This window comes from Podarcis muralis, chromosome 10 (assembly GCF_964188315.1).
Source record: "Podarcis muralis chromosome 10, rPodMur119.hap1.1, whole genome shotgun sequence".
Taxonomy (NCBI): Eukaryota; Metazoa; Chordata; class Lepidosauria; order Squamata; family Lacertidae; genus Podarcis; species Podarcis muralis.
The window spans coordinates 6,599,176-6,612,319 of record NC_135664.1 but is presented as its reverse complement, the minus strand read 5'-3'; the positions used below and the strand labels follow the sequence as shown (position 1 = coordinate 6,612,319).

The 13,144-nt window shown below is 45.7% G+C and overlaps 1 protein-coding gene across 1 annotated transcript in view; it reads left to right on the top strand.

Annotated features, from left to right (window-relative positions):
• The window catches only part of FBXL13 (F-box and leucine rich repeat protein 13), a 72,621-nt gene that overhangs the window by 9,694 nt on the left and 49,783 nt on the right, over positions 1 to 13,144 (top strand). The window contains exons 6-9 of the mRNA XM_028745696.2: positions 2,775 to 2,884; positions 4,776 to 4,982; positions 5,842 to 5,937; positions 7,686 to 7,821. Of these exons, the coding sequence (XP_028601529.2) occupies positions 2,775 to 2,884; positions 4,776 to 4,982; positions 5,842 to 5,937; positions 7,686 to 7,821 (549 nt within the window). The remainder of the gene's footprint in view (positions 1 to 2,774; positions 2,885 to 4,775; positions 4,983 to 5,841; positions 5,938 to 7,685; positions 7,822 to 13,144) is intronic.

Below are 13,144 nucleotides of genomic sequence, written 5' to 3'. Positions count from 1 at the left end.
CATAAGGCACACCTAGTTTTTGGAAGAGGAAAACAAGGGGGGGGGGGATTCTGAATCCGATAAGCCAGGACAGCAAGCGGGATCACTGCGCAGTGATCCCGCTGGCTGTCCTAGCTTATAGGATAGCTGCACGCAGCCTCTCCCGGGCAGTGGGACCCTTCATCTCCTGCCCGGGAGAGGCTGTGCGTGGCTAAGGCTCCCTTAAGAGCCGCACTCCCCTTAAAGAGCGCACGGAGTGTGTGTGCGGCTCTTGGGGGCTTTCCCTCGAGGAGGGCAGCCCTTCTCCCTTCTCGGGGAAAAGCCCCGAAGAGCCGCACACACGCTCCACGTGGCTCATTAAAGGGAGCGCTGAGCTGAGCCTCCCGCCTGCATTCGCTCCATAAGACGCACACACATTTCCCCTTAATTTTTAGGAGGGGAAAAGTGCGTCTTATAGAGCGAAAAATACGGTAGCCATCTTTATTATAGTTACCGTATTTTTCGCCCCATAGGACGCATCGCCCCATAAGACGCACCTAATTTTTTGGGGTGAGAATAAAGAAAAAAAAATTTTCCCCTCCCCAGGCACGGGGCAAGCGCGGGGGAAGCCCAAGCTTCCCCCGACCCCAGCCCCCAGAACAGCCTGATATCCGCAAGCCTAGGGAGCCACACTGGTCTCCCCAGGCTTGCGGAGAGGTGCGTGAAGCCCGGGGGCGCTCTTCAGCGCGCACCAGGCTTCAGGATGCAGGCAGCTCTGCGCTACTCTCCGGAGCCCCGTGCGGCTTCGCGCTGGGATCCGGGGGGTGGCGCGGAGCTGCAAGAAGCCCTGGAGCGCAGGCAGCTCCGCACCACCCTCCGGAGCCCCGCGCGGCTTCGCGCCAGGATCCAGAGGGTGGTGCAGAGCTGCAGGAAGCCCTGGAGCCCAGGTAGCTCCGCGCCACCCTCCGGAGCCCCGCGCGGCTTCGCGCTGGGATCCGGGGGGTGGCGCGGAGCTGCAAGAAGCCCTGGAGCGCAGGCAGCTCCGCACCACCCTCCGCAGCCCTGCGCGGCTTCGCGCCGGGATCCGGGGGGTGGCGCGGAGCTGCAAGAAGCCCTGGAGCGCAGGCAGCTCCGTGCCACCCTCCGCAGCCCCGCGCGGCTTCGCGCCGGGATCCGGGGGGTGGCGCGGAGCTGCAAGAAGCCCTGGAGCGCAGGCAGCTCCGTGCCACCCTCCGCAGCCCCGCGCGGCTTCGCGCCGGGATCCGGGGGGTGGCGCGGAGCTGCAAGAAGCCCTGGAGCGCAGGCAGCTCCACACCACCCTCCGCAGCCCCGCGCGGCTTCACGCCGGGATCCGGGGGGTGGCGCGGAGCTGCAAGAAGCCCTGGAGCGCAGGCAGCTCCACACCACCCTCCGCAGCCCCGCGCGGCTTCACGCCGGGATCCGGGGGTGGCGCGGAGCTGCAAGAAGCCCTGGAGCGCGGTCAGCTCCGCGCCACCCTCCGCAGCCTCCTACGGAGGGCGCCCCGTGCTCCGCGCTGCTGGCTGCCGCCCGCAAGCCGTGCACGCCGGGGGGGAGTTCCCCTGGGCGCGCAAGGCTTGCGGACAGCTGCGCAAAGAACGGGGCGTCCTCCGAAGGACGCCCCGCGCTCCGCGCTGCAGGCTGCCGCCCGCAAGCCTTGCGTGCTGGGGGGAGTTCCCCCAGGCGCCCAAGGCTTGCGGACAGCTGCGCGAAGCACGGGGCGTCCTCCAAAGGGCGCCCCGCACTCCGCGCTGCAGGCTGCCGCCCGCAAGCCTTGCGCGCCGGGGGAAGTTCCCCCAGGCGCCCAAGGCTTGCGGACAGCTGCGCGAAGCACGGGGCGTCCTCCAAAGGGCGCCCCGCGCTCCGCGCTGCAGGCTGCTGCCTGCAAGCCTTGCGCGCCGGGGGGAGTTCTCCCCGGCGCGCAAGGCTTGCGGACAGCTGCGCGAAGCACGGGGCGTCCTCCGAAGGGCGCCCCGCGCTGCAGGCTGCCGCCCGCAAGCCTTGCGCGCCGGGGGGAGTTCCCCCAGGCGCCCAAGGCTTGCGGACAGCTGCGCGAAGCACGGGGCGTCCTCCGAAGGGCGCCCCGTGCTCCGCGCTGCAGGCTGCCGCCCGCAAGCCTTGCACGCCCGGAGGGAGTTCCCCCGGCGTGCAATGCTTGCGGATAGCTTCCTGGAGCCTGGAGAGCGAGAGGTGTCAGTGCGCACCGACACCTCTCGCTCTCCAGGCTTCAGCGAAAGCCTGCATTCGCCCCATAAGACGCACACACATTTCCCCTTCATTTTTGGAGGGGGAAAAGTGCGTCTTATAGAGCGAAAAATACGGTAGTTAAAACAGGCCAGGATAAAACTGTGGTTTGCTCAGGGTCCCTAATGGAAGGCCTGTGGGCACCATGGTGCCCTTGGACTCCTCTCCTCTTTGTACCTGCCAAGGCCCCACTACTATTGTTTTAAAAATGTGTTTATTTGACTGTTTATTTGTTGGGGGTTGCCTGCTTTGGGGGGAGGCGTGGCCTGCTTATTTTTGGCTTCGTTTATTTGTTTTTGAGTATATTTATGTCTTTTACCTGGTTATTTGTGAGTAGATGGGTTCTGAACATCACCAGTTTTTTTGTCCATGAAATTGATATTTTAGAATTCCCACAAAAGCCCCCAAACTCAAAAAATTTGGAGACTGCTGGTTCAGATCACTATCTGAACCATTTTTGAAAGTCAACCAACTTCCTTGCTTCAGTCAAAAGGTAATGGAAATTATTGCTTGTTAATAAAGTTCCTGCTTTTCCATTTATGTTGTTTATCCAGCAGCAGCAAGGAGGCTTGGGAGAATCTTTGATTTCTCTTTACAGATGATTGTCTTAAAGGCTTGGCGAAAACAGACTGGCTTTACTAAAAAGGCTAAAAAATACAGTGAGGTATGTTTTCTATGATGTTTTGATTATCTCTGTGCTCTTCCAATACATGTTTTAGAAATTCATTTTTGTTGTTGTTGTTTAGTTATGTCTGACTCGTTGTGACCCCATGGCCCAGAGCACGCCAGGCACTCCTGTCTTCCACTGTCTCCTGCAGTTTGGTCAAACTCATATTAGTAGCTTTGAGAACACTGTCCAACCATCTCGTCCTCTGTCGTCCCCTTCTCCTTGTGCAGTCCATGGGACTCTCAAGAGTCTCCTCCAGCACCATAATGCAAAAGCATCAATTCTTCGGCGATCAGCCTTCTTTATGGTCCAGCTCTCACTTCCACACATCACTGCAGTGGACACTCAGGTTGCGAATGTGATCTGTGCGGGATATACATTCGCAATTCGCAGTGTTCGCAACTCGCAGCGTCCGCAACTCGCAGCAGCGCGTCTGCGCAGGTTGCAATTCGGCACTTCTGCGCATGTGCAAAGCATGATTTAGTGCTTCTGTGCATGTGCGACCACCGAAACCTGGAAGTAACCTGGAAGTAACCGAAAAAACGCAACCTGAAGCGTCTGTAACCCGAGTTATGACTGTACTGGGAAAACCATAGCTTTAACTATATGGAAGGGACGCGGGTGGCGCTGTGGGTTAAAGCCTCAGCACCTAGGACTTGCCAATCGAAAGGTCGGCGGTTCGAATCTCCGCGGCGGAGTGCGCTCCCGTCGCTCGGTCCCAGCGCCTGCCAACCTAGCAGTTCGAAAGCACCTCCGGGTGCAAGTAGATAAATAGGGACCGCTTACCAGCGGGAAGGTAAACGGCGTTCCGTGTGCTGCGCTGGCTCGCCAGATGCAGCTTGTCACGCTGGCCATGTGACCCGGAAGTGTCTGCGGACAGCGCTGGCTCCTGGCCTATAGAGTGAGATGAGCGCACAACCCTAGAGTCTGTCAAGACTGGCCCGTACGGGCAGGGGTACCTTTACCTTTAACTATATGGACCTTCATTGGCAAGGTGATGTCTCTGCTTTTTAAGATGCTGTCTAGGTTTGTCATTGTTTTTCTCCCAAGAAGCAGGCGTCTTTTAATTTCGTGACTTCTGTCACCATCTGCAGTGATCATGGAACCCAATAAAGTAAAATCTCTCCCTGCCTCTATTTCTTCCCCTTCTATTTACTACATTTTGCCAGCTGCTCTGATCTGAGTGGGTATGCACAGTGCAAAGTATGTAATTAAAAATGCAAGTGAGCAAATACTGATACTTTCCCATAGAAACTATGTGCCTCATGACTGCCCAGTAGTCCATAGATTAGGAGATTTACAGGTTCAGCACAGATGGGACAGTTTATACAGAAAAAAAATTGGCCACCGTATCTCATTCTGAAACCACTTTGTTTTTCTATAAGACCATGCAGCAGGGTTTACTACTCTTCGGTTCTGTACTAGTCTACAAAACTGGAAGGGTGGAAGATTTAATTTGGCTTAAAAAGTTGGTTCATCCTAACCCTTCACAGTTTCAAAGTTCTAAATAAAAATAGTTTGGGTTTGCTGTGCCCATGTGTTTTCATGTGAAAGCCATTTTTCCAGTGCAAATTGTATTAGCTGAGAAATATGACAACTAATGGGATCCAAGCTGTAGTGGAAGTGACAGCTTCAAAAAAGCAATTTTCCTCAGGACCACGGTAGGGGAGGAAAGTTACATTTTCCTTTGAGGCCTGTTCTATGCCCATTAATTATCACCTCCCTTAACTGAAGCAATTTATATTTAAAAAAAAATCATGTTAGATGCAAAGACACATTTAAAGTCTCATGTAGTTTGAGAACTGATTTCTTACATTTGTCAAAACCAGACTGTAGTTTGAATAAAGAAAATGTTAACTTTGTTGTCCTTTTTGTGTACATTTGTCAGCAAATAGTAGAAGATTCTGAAGATTTTCTTAGTGTTGACTATCATGGTGAGAAACGTGAAAAACGTGAAAGGCATGAAAAGCATGAAAAACAGGAGAAAGAAAAAAGTCACTCTTTAAAACATTCACATGAAGATTATATATCAGCACCACCTATAAAATCTGGCAGAGATCATATGGCAAAACTGCCAGAAAGAGCAGTGGCCCAGGTTAGTAAGCACAGTTTAATAGGTTTAATTCAAGCTTCTCTGAAGGCTCAGGTATGTCCACAAGGGAGAAACCTAAAGGCAGCAAAAGGCACAAAATTGACTAGCAGATACCAGATATAGTAGGTTTGCCAGAACCTGGAAAAGTGCAGGGCAGGAGCTTTGGTCAAGTTGTTAGAGCCATTTGAGTCCCAATTAGTGGAGCCTCAGACATAGTTCTTTTTATCTGTTATGGACACTCTCCAGTTAGAATGTTCTATCTGCATTATTAAGTTTTTAAACAGTACTAAGCTGCCACTTATGTATACTTTATCCCAAAGCAGCAGGGGCAGTGGGTGGGGTGGGGAGTGAAATGAACATATATATTTCCTACTGTTCATTGGGTTTCTCGATGGCAAACATCCACCCTGTGGACTCCCACCAGGTTGGAGAGGTGGAAGTGACCCCCTGCTCAAGTGGGGGGGGGGGTCATTAAGACAAAGGAATCCCTTTAAGTGTTGATCTTGTGGAGAAAATGGGAGTTGGCGTGGTTGGGGGAGGGATATTCACTGTAAAATGACAAGAGGTGAATCACTCCGAGTAGTTACCCTAAATGTCATAGGATTAGATATCCTAGTCACACTTTAGAGTGATGAGACATCTGAAAAAGGAATACTTGGATACAGTGCTGCTCCAAAAGACTTATCAGTGGTGGGAGAAACATTACATGCAGCAATTGGAAAAGGGCATGGATTGCAGAGCACTATGCAGCAGCTATATTTTTTGAACCAGGAGGAATCTAAAAGCTAAAGATCAACAGTGGACAAGTTTTAAGCTTAAGTAATGCTTTGCACGTTACTGTGTTTTTGTGTTTTGAAATTAGGTCTTCCATTATTTAACTATAATCGATTTGGCAAGATGTGCTCAGGTTAACCGAAATTGGAAAGCAATGACACAAATGGGTTCAGTATGGAGTAATGTAAGTACAGATGCTTGAAACCAAGATTTAGTACCAATTTTTTTTAAAAAAATGAATGGAAGAGAAAACCCAATAAATAATGTTTCTCCTTGTTAAATTAGCCTATTGTCCTTCAAATTTAATAGTGCTGTCAGAGAATAGTTATGTATCATATGATAATGATTGCTTTGGCTAGAATTGTTGCACAGACGTAATTTTCTTATAGCCTCTTATTTAAACATACGCATTTTGGATAGAGATAAACTAATTTTGATTTGGCTATCTAATATTCCAATTCCAATTAATCAAAAATTGTATTTCCCTTATGTTTGAGGGATTAATGTTAATTAAATTGATGGCAAAGTTTTAGAGGGCCCCCTTTGTTCTTGAAAAAGGGCTTCAATCCAACAGAGGCTGGAGATAGATTTTTATCCAATTCTCCCTTCCTCATGCACTCTCCCATGCCTTTCCAGGACTGTTCAGACAGGAGTGTCAAGGAAAAGCATGGGGTTTGAGCCCAAAATCTTTTGTGCAGAACCCTAGATCTCAGTCAAGGGGTGGGGGCACCACTGCTGCTTTAGCAGGTGCTGAAGATTGCTGGGTGAGAATCATCATTCATTGGCTGTGCAGGAGGAATATGCTACCACTGTGCAAAAGCAAGCCTCAACATTACTAATTAGCTGCGGGAAGCCCAAGAAGGCAAAGAGCATTATGACTGGTACATTGTTGTAATAGTAGGACTCATTAGTTGAATCTGGCCCACAACTAAATAAGTACAGTGGTGCCCCGCAAGACGAATGCCTCGCAAGACAAAAAACTCGCTAGACGAAAGGGTTTTCCGTTTTTTGAGTCGTTCCGCAAGACGAATTTCCCTGTGGGCTTGCTTCGCAAGACGAAACGTCTTGCGAGTTCTTGCGAGTTTAAAGCCGCTAAGCCGTTAATAGCCGCTAATAGCCGCTAAGCCGCTAATAGCCGTGCTTCGCAAGATGAAAAAACCGCAAGACGAAGAGATTTGCGGAATTAATTGCGTCTTGCGAGGCACCACTGTAGAAGACTGTAAAAAAACCCAAAAGTGATTAGAAAAACAGTGAAAGACAGATGAATAATTTGTGAAGAATAAATATGGTAAATGTGAATGATTCCTAACAATGAACATTTGAAGGGCTCTGCATAATCCCCCCCCCCTTCCCTAGAATATCATCTTTCACAAGTTTAGGAGAATTTCTCTATTCAAGCTTAAAACTAAGCCAAGCTGCTTCTTCAAGTGGCTGTTTAGCTGTGCTCAGTAGCTAGGCTGCCAAGCACTTTGGAAATTGGGGCCAGAATGTTTCATGGAAATGACATCAAGTGCAGCTGACTTGGAGTAGTGACTCAGCTTTGTTTTAAATTAAGAAGAAATCAAATCTTGTGTCAATCTCATTGAAAGATTACACCCAACCCCCCCAAAAGTACTATCCCAATGTGCCACAATATTGCGGGCTGAAACTTTACCCCAGTACTAGGCATTTGTAGGCATATGAAGCACATAATTTCTGCCTCTGTATTGGGAAGATTCCTAGATTTAGCATAGATATTGTCCTGTACATCTCTACCCATATCCTGTTGTCATTGGACTTCAATGTATTTTCATTTGATTCTCCTGAACTGCTCACCTTCCAGAAGTGAAACAATTGTTTGTATTTTTAGGATGACAGATTTAATGAACCTTAACATTTGTAATGTATAGAACTCTTTGTTGTTAATTATATCGAAATATATTTTCTGTTTAGATTAATTTTTCTGCAGTAAAAGAGAAGATTAAAGATAACATAGCCGGAAATATTTTGCTGAAGTGGCATACTAATGTGCTGAATTTGAATCTTCGTGGTTGTTCTACTCTTTATTGGTTTACTTTTAAAAATATTGGTAAGCATTTTATTAAATTTCTAATTTCTTTTAATTGTCTTGCTGTTTATGTGTCCATCTTTTTGAAATACAGCCATACCTCGGGTTGAATATGTTTCAGGTTGAGCATTTTTGGGTTGCGCTCCACGGTGACCTGGAAGTAACAGAATGCGTTACTTCTGGGTTTCGCTGCTTGCGCATGCGCAGACGCTCAAAATGACATCATGCGCATGCGCGGAAGTGGCGAATTGCGACCCGCAGATGCGGGGTGCATTTGCTTCAGGATGCAAACAGGGCTCCGGAACGGATCCCGTTCGCATCCAGAGGTACCACTGTATTCAGAAAAATGTATAATAGGTTTACAATTATGTAAATTCACATACAGTGGTACCTCGGGTTACATACGCTTCAGGTTACATACACTTCAGGTTACAGACTCTGCTAACCCAGAAATATTACCTCGGGTTAAGAACTTTGCTTCAGGATGAGAACAGAAATTGTGCTCTGGCGGCGCGGCAGCAGCAGGAGGCCCCATTAGCTAAAGTGGTGCTTCAGGTTAAGAACAGTTTCAGGTTAAGAACGGATCTCCAGAACGAATTAAGTACTTAACCCGAGGTACCACTGTACTTTGAGGCCCCAAATGAAGTTCCCAGATGAGGGTTATCCTTTTGTAACTAGCAAGGGGTAAGGAGAAGGAACCGAGCTACCCGTAGGCCGGCACTGCTGGAGATCACTCAACTTGAGACTTGTGAGACAACCACACTTTCAACTGCAGATGCTTCAGCCAGTCATCTCAGTGTTGGTTGGCCTGGAGAATAAGCAGCAAGGGCAGAGTGCAGATAGAGTAAATAATCCAAGTGAAGACTCAGTATTTTTCTTCCCACCTGACAATCTTACCCAGTTTTGGGTTTTTGCTGTCCTTGTAGCAAATTCTTCTTCTTATGCTCTGTGGTTGTTTGTAGGGGTTTATTTTTACATTTTCATTTCAACTAGATTGGACCTCAGACTGGAACCATAGTTAAGAGTAAGCAGAGGTGGATGCCAAGCAAAATTCCATGGGACTTTCTTAAGAAGCCCTGGGGATAAGGACTACAGGCTAGTTCCTATGTTCACTAGATATGTTGGCAGCAAACTGCACCTCCAAGTTATTTACTGCAGGCAGCTTAATTCATATCCTCCGATTCCTCTGAGAATATAAGAAGTCTGCTATTAAACAGACCATCAGCAACATCTAAATAGCTAGCTAGGATTGGTCTCAGGGTTGTGTAGCTCACTATGGAGGGCCAACATGGGAGAGCAGGGTGGTCCTCCCACTGGAGAAGGATGAAGATTGACCCTGCCTACATGTTCCAGACATTGTAGTCAAGGTTGAGACAAGGTAGGAACAGGACACACAAGTCTGAAACAGGAAACACTTCCATAGATTCCATAGCTTTTATAAGCACACAAATGTGTTCTTGAGGTTCCCCCAAACTTCTGGAGCGAATTGGGGAGGGGCATGGGGAGGCAGGGAATTCAATTGCACAAGTGAAAATCCTTGCACTGATACAAGTTAGCTGTATACTACTCATTGTTTTCACTTCCTCTTAAAGATTGTCCTACACATGTTAATTTTTCCATCCTCTCTGCAATCAGCTGAAAAGTGGACAATAGTACAGTGGTGCCTCGCAAGACGAAATTAATTCGTTCTGCGAGTTTTTTTGTCTTGCGATTTTTTCGTCTTGCGAAGCACGAGTTGCTCCTCGAAGTCAAGTCGCAACTGTTTTAAGAAAAAGGAAACAAACTTGCAAGATGTTTTCGTCTTGCGAAGCAAGCCCATTGGGAAATTCGTCTTGCGAAGCAACTCAAAAAACCAAAAACTCTTTCGTCTTGTGAGTTTTTCGTCTTGCGAGGCATTCGTCTTGCGAGGTACCACTGTATCTCTTATTGTATCTCTTGTTTAGGCTCATTACACAGCATAAAGCTGCTAGAAGCTTGTTTCAGCTTGTTAAGCTTGTTAAGTTTCAAGGACACTAAAGTAAATTACCAGATTTTTTTATTTATTAAAATTTGAAGACTGTGCTGCTGAATGAACGCACTCCATTCTACTCTGCCTTGAGCCCAAGTATTTTCTTTTTTTCTTGGTTTCTCTTGTTTCAAATCTTTGATCTGTCTTAGGTGGTCCATACCTACAGTCTTTCTTTTTGGTTCATTGGAAATTTTACAGTACATTTAAACTCTTCGGAGCTTTTGAGTTGAATCAGACTCCCTTTCACATTATTGGTAAAATAATGAAAGTAATTCAGATGCTATGGCCTTTTTGTTATTGTTCTGGAAGACACACATTTTAAAATTAAGGTTCTATGATGAAGAAATGTTAACCAAACAATATAATATTACAAACATTATACATACTCCTGCATTTAAGACTATAAGGCAGATGAATACAGTGCAATATTTGTTTCAAGTTTAATATATGAGTATGATAAACTTTGTATGCAAAAAGTTTAAAAATACTTGGACATGTAAATCATTTTATCCTTTGTGTAGCTGAGAATTGAGCATCCTCCCCCTTTCCCTTCATGATTAAGTTTTTGTGCCAATAAACTGTATCATGGCTCAATTGAGGTAGGTTTTTAAAAAATAATAATTTAGGAACAAAGCGAAACACTTCCTTATTTTAAGTTATTTTTCAGATTTCATTTTGAGTCACGACCACCACTAGTCCTACTGCTACAATTCAGGTCTATATACCCTTTTTGATGTTCCCACTTTCTTGGGCATATTGTAATTAATTAATTATTCATCCATGAATTGCCAGTTGAAGAAGTTACAGATAGGTAGCCGTGTTGGTCTGCCATAGTCAAAACAAAAGCCAGTTGAAGAAGGTTAGTTATAGAGCTAGTTATCTTTTCAAAGCTATTTCTCATGCTAAATTCCAGTTTCTGGACTTTTCTTTGGCCGATTAGGAAGAAGAATTATTTACCAATTTAGCCATGAATCTTTCTAGTAAATAAAAAAAAGCACTGCTGCTTTAACATAATTCCACTGCCTGTTTAAGGTTCCCATTTCCTGTTCTAGCAATTCTGTGGGGCCATTCAGGATTCACTTATTTTTCTATTTCAGCAGTTTTAGACTTTATTAGCCACTGAAGTAACACTTTATTCCCCTGGAACTTGTTTGGCTTTTGGGCTGCAGCTTCAAATGTCAGCCATTAGATCCCTCCCATTTTTCTTTTACTCTGTAATGTTGCAGACTCTCTTCTTGCAGCAACTGGCTTCAAGTTGCCTGTAAATCCAGCCCACCCCCAACAACAACAGCTGTGTTATTCTGAGTCCAATATCTGCCTTGTCATCCTTTCCTGTCTTTCTATACTGTGAATAACTAAGACCGTTTGCCGGGGGGGGGAATCATCATAACGAATATTTAAAGATATTTTGTAAGTTTCAACTTTTAAAATTTAGCCAGGCACCTGCATCTTACTTTGGACCCACAGGAAGGTCTTCCCCTCTTGGTAGTCAGTTCTTCAATACTTGAGATCACTGTAGGAAATAATTCTGTGGCTGCAATCCTGTGCCACTTATCTAGGAGTATACCCCACTGAACTCATGGGCACTTCTGAATATATGTGTATAGGATTACAGTGTAAAGGAATAAAAGTTTAAAAAAAAAGGCATTCCTGGACAACTTTACAGAAAATTTAAAGGTAAGTTGCCAGTTTTCCATCTATTTCATTTTAATTTGGAGCGGTGAGGGAGGGAGTGTAAGTGTTACACACACAACCCTAGCTAGCTATTCCCTCTTCCTGCCAGAGCTCCTTGTGCCCCACTCGAAGGTGTTCCTGAAGGACTGAGGATCCTCCAGAGCAATATTCCAGGGGCTATAGCTATAAAGATAAATCAGCCCCCGAGTATAATTCATGTAGGCTCTTTGGATTCCAGAAAATGATTTTCAAGCCAAATAACACATGTGAACCTTTAGGGTTACTGGAGGAGTATTTTCAGTTTGTGAAGCTCTGCTAGAGTTTACAAGCAGCTTTTTTCAATTCAAAGCATTCTTGCAGCTATAGTTTTCTTAATAGTTTCTCACAAAGTATGAGGCTACAGATTAAATCTGAAGTTGATCTTAATCCTATGCTTGGCTCACGCTTTGATAGTTTCATTGATGTAGGAAAGATAGTGAATTTTCCCTGAATCTGAATTTACATCATTGGTTTGTCAGTCACCAGTTTTGTACTGTGGGACAAATGTCATGACTGATCAGTACTGATGTACCTTTTTCCTCTGCAGAGAACATAGAGTTTCAGTATTTTCCTTCTTTTTACAAGTCAATAATTTTATTTATTTATTACATTGATATCCCTCTTTTCTTCCAAGGACTGCAAGGTGACGCACGTTGTTCTCCCCCTTTCTATTTTAACCTCTTAACAACCCTATGATACAGATTAGTCTGGATTGCACCCTCTGACACCCTACATCAAATAGGGTGGTACTGAGATTTTTTTTGTCACAATCTTTCATTACCTTGGGGAAGCTCTGCCATTCCATGCCAAAACACGTCCTATGTTAGGAGCACATCAGCTGAAGATACTCCATTTGTGAGTGACTGTAGAACATCTGATTTTTTTTCTTTTTATGTGATTGTTTATCCCCTTCTGAACCAAATCATTCTGAAAACCCAAAATCCAAAACTGAGTAGTATTATGTCTAAATAGGCTCAGGTCTCATTCACCTGCTTTAACCCTTCTACCATCTCTCTTCGGCGATCACTCATAGCTGAGTAAGATTGTCTTCCATAAACACGGTTTTAACAATGAGTCTGTAAGTAACTGGAGGCCAATTCTGGATCCACATGTCCTTCCACAGCAGGGACATAGGTTTCCAGGTGGGAGTTGATCATGGTGTGGATTTGCCAAGCGTGCCTTCCTCTTAGCACGTTTCTCCCTTGCGTCCTGAGTTTGAGTGTCTTCAAAGCCCATGACACCTTTGGTAAAGGCTGTTCTCCAATTGGAGCGCTCACAGGCAAGTGTATCCCAATTGTTGATGTTTATACTACATTTTTTTAGATTTGCCTTGAGACAGTCATTAAACCTCTTTTGTTGACCACCAGCATTATGCTTTCCATTTTTAAGTTCAGAATAGAGTAGTTGGGAAGGATCCAGTAATTACAAATTGGACTTTGGCTGCCTATCCCCTGACTCAGATGACTTTGCCCTTGTCCAGATCTAGGCACTTAGGAAGGATAAATTGGTGTTTGCCTATTTGTGCCTCATTAGAAAGTTGGGTGGGTGTGCCTTCTGTTACAGTTACAATATTCAACAGATTGCAGTGGATGACAGTAGTTCTGTGCACACTTAACTGGGAGT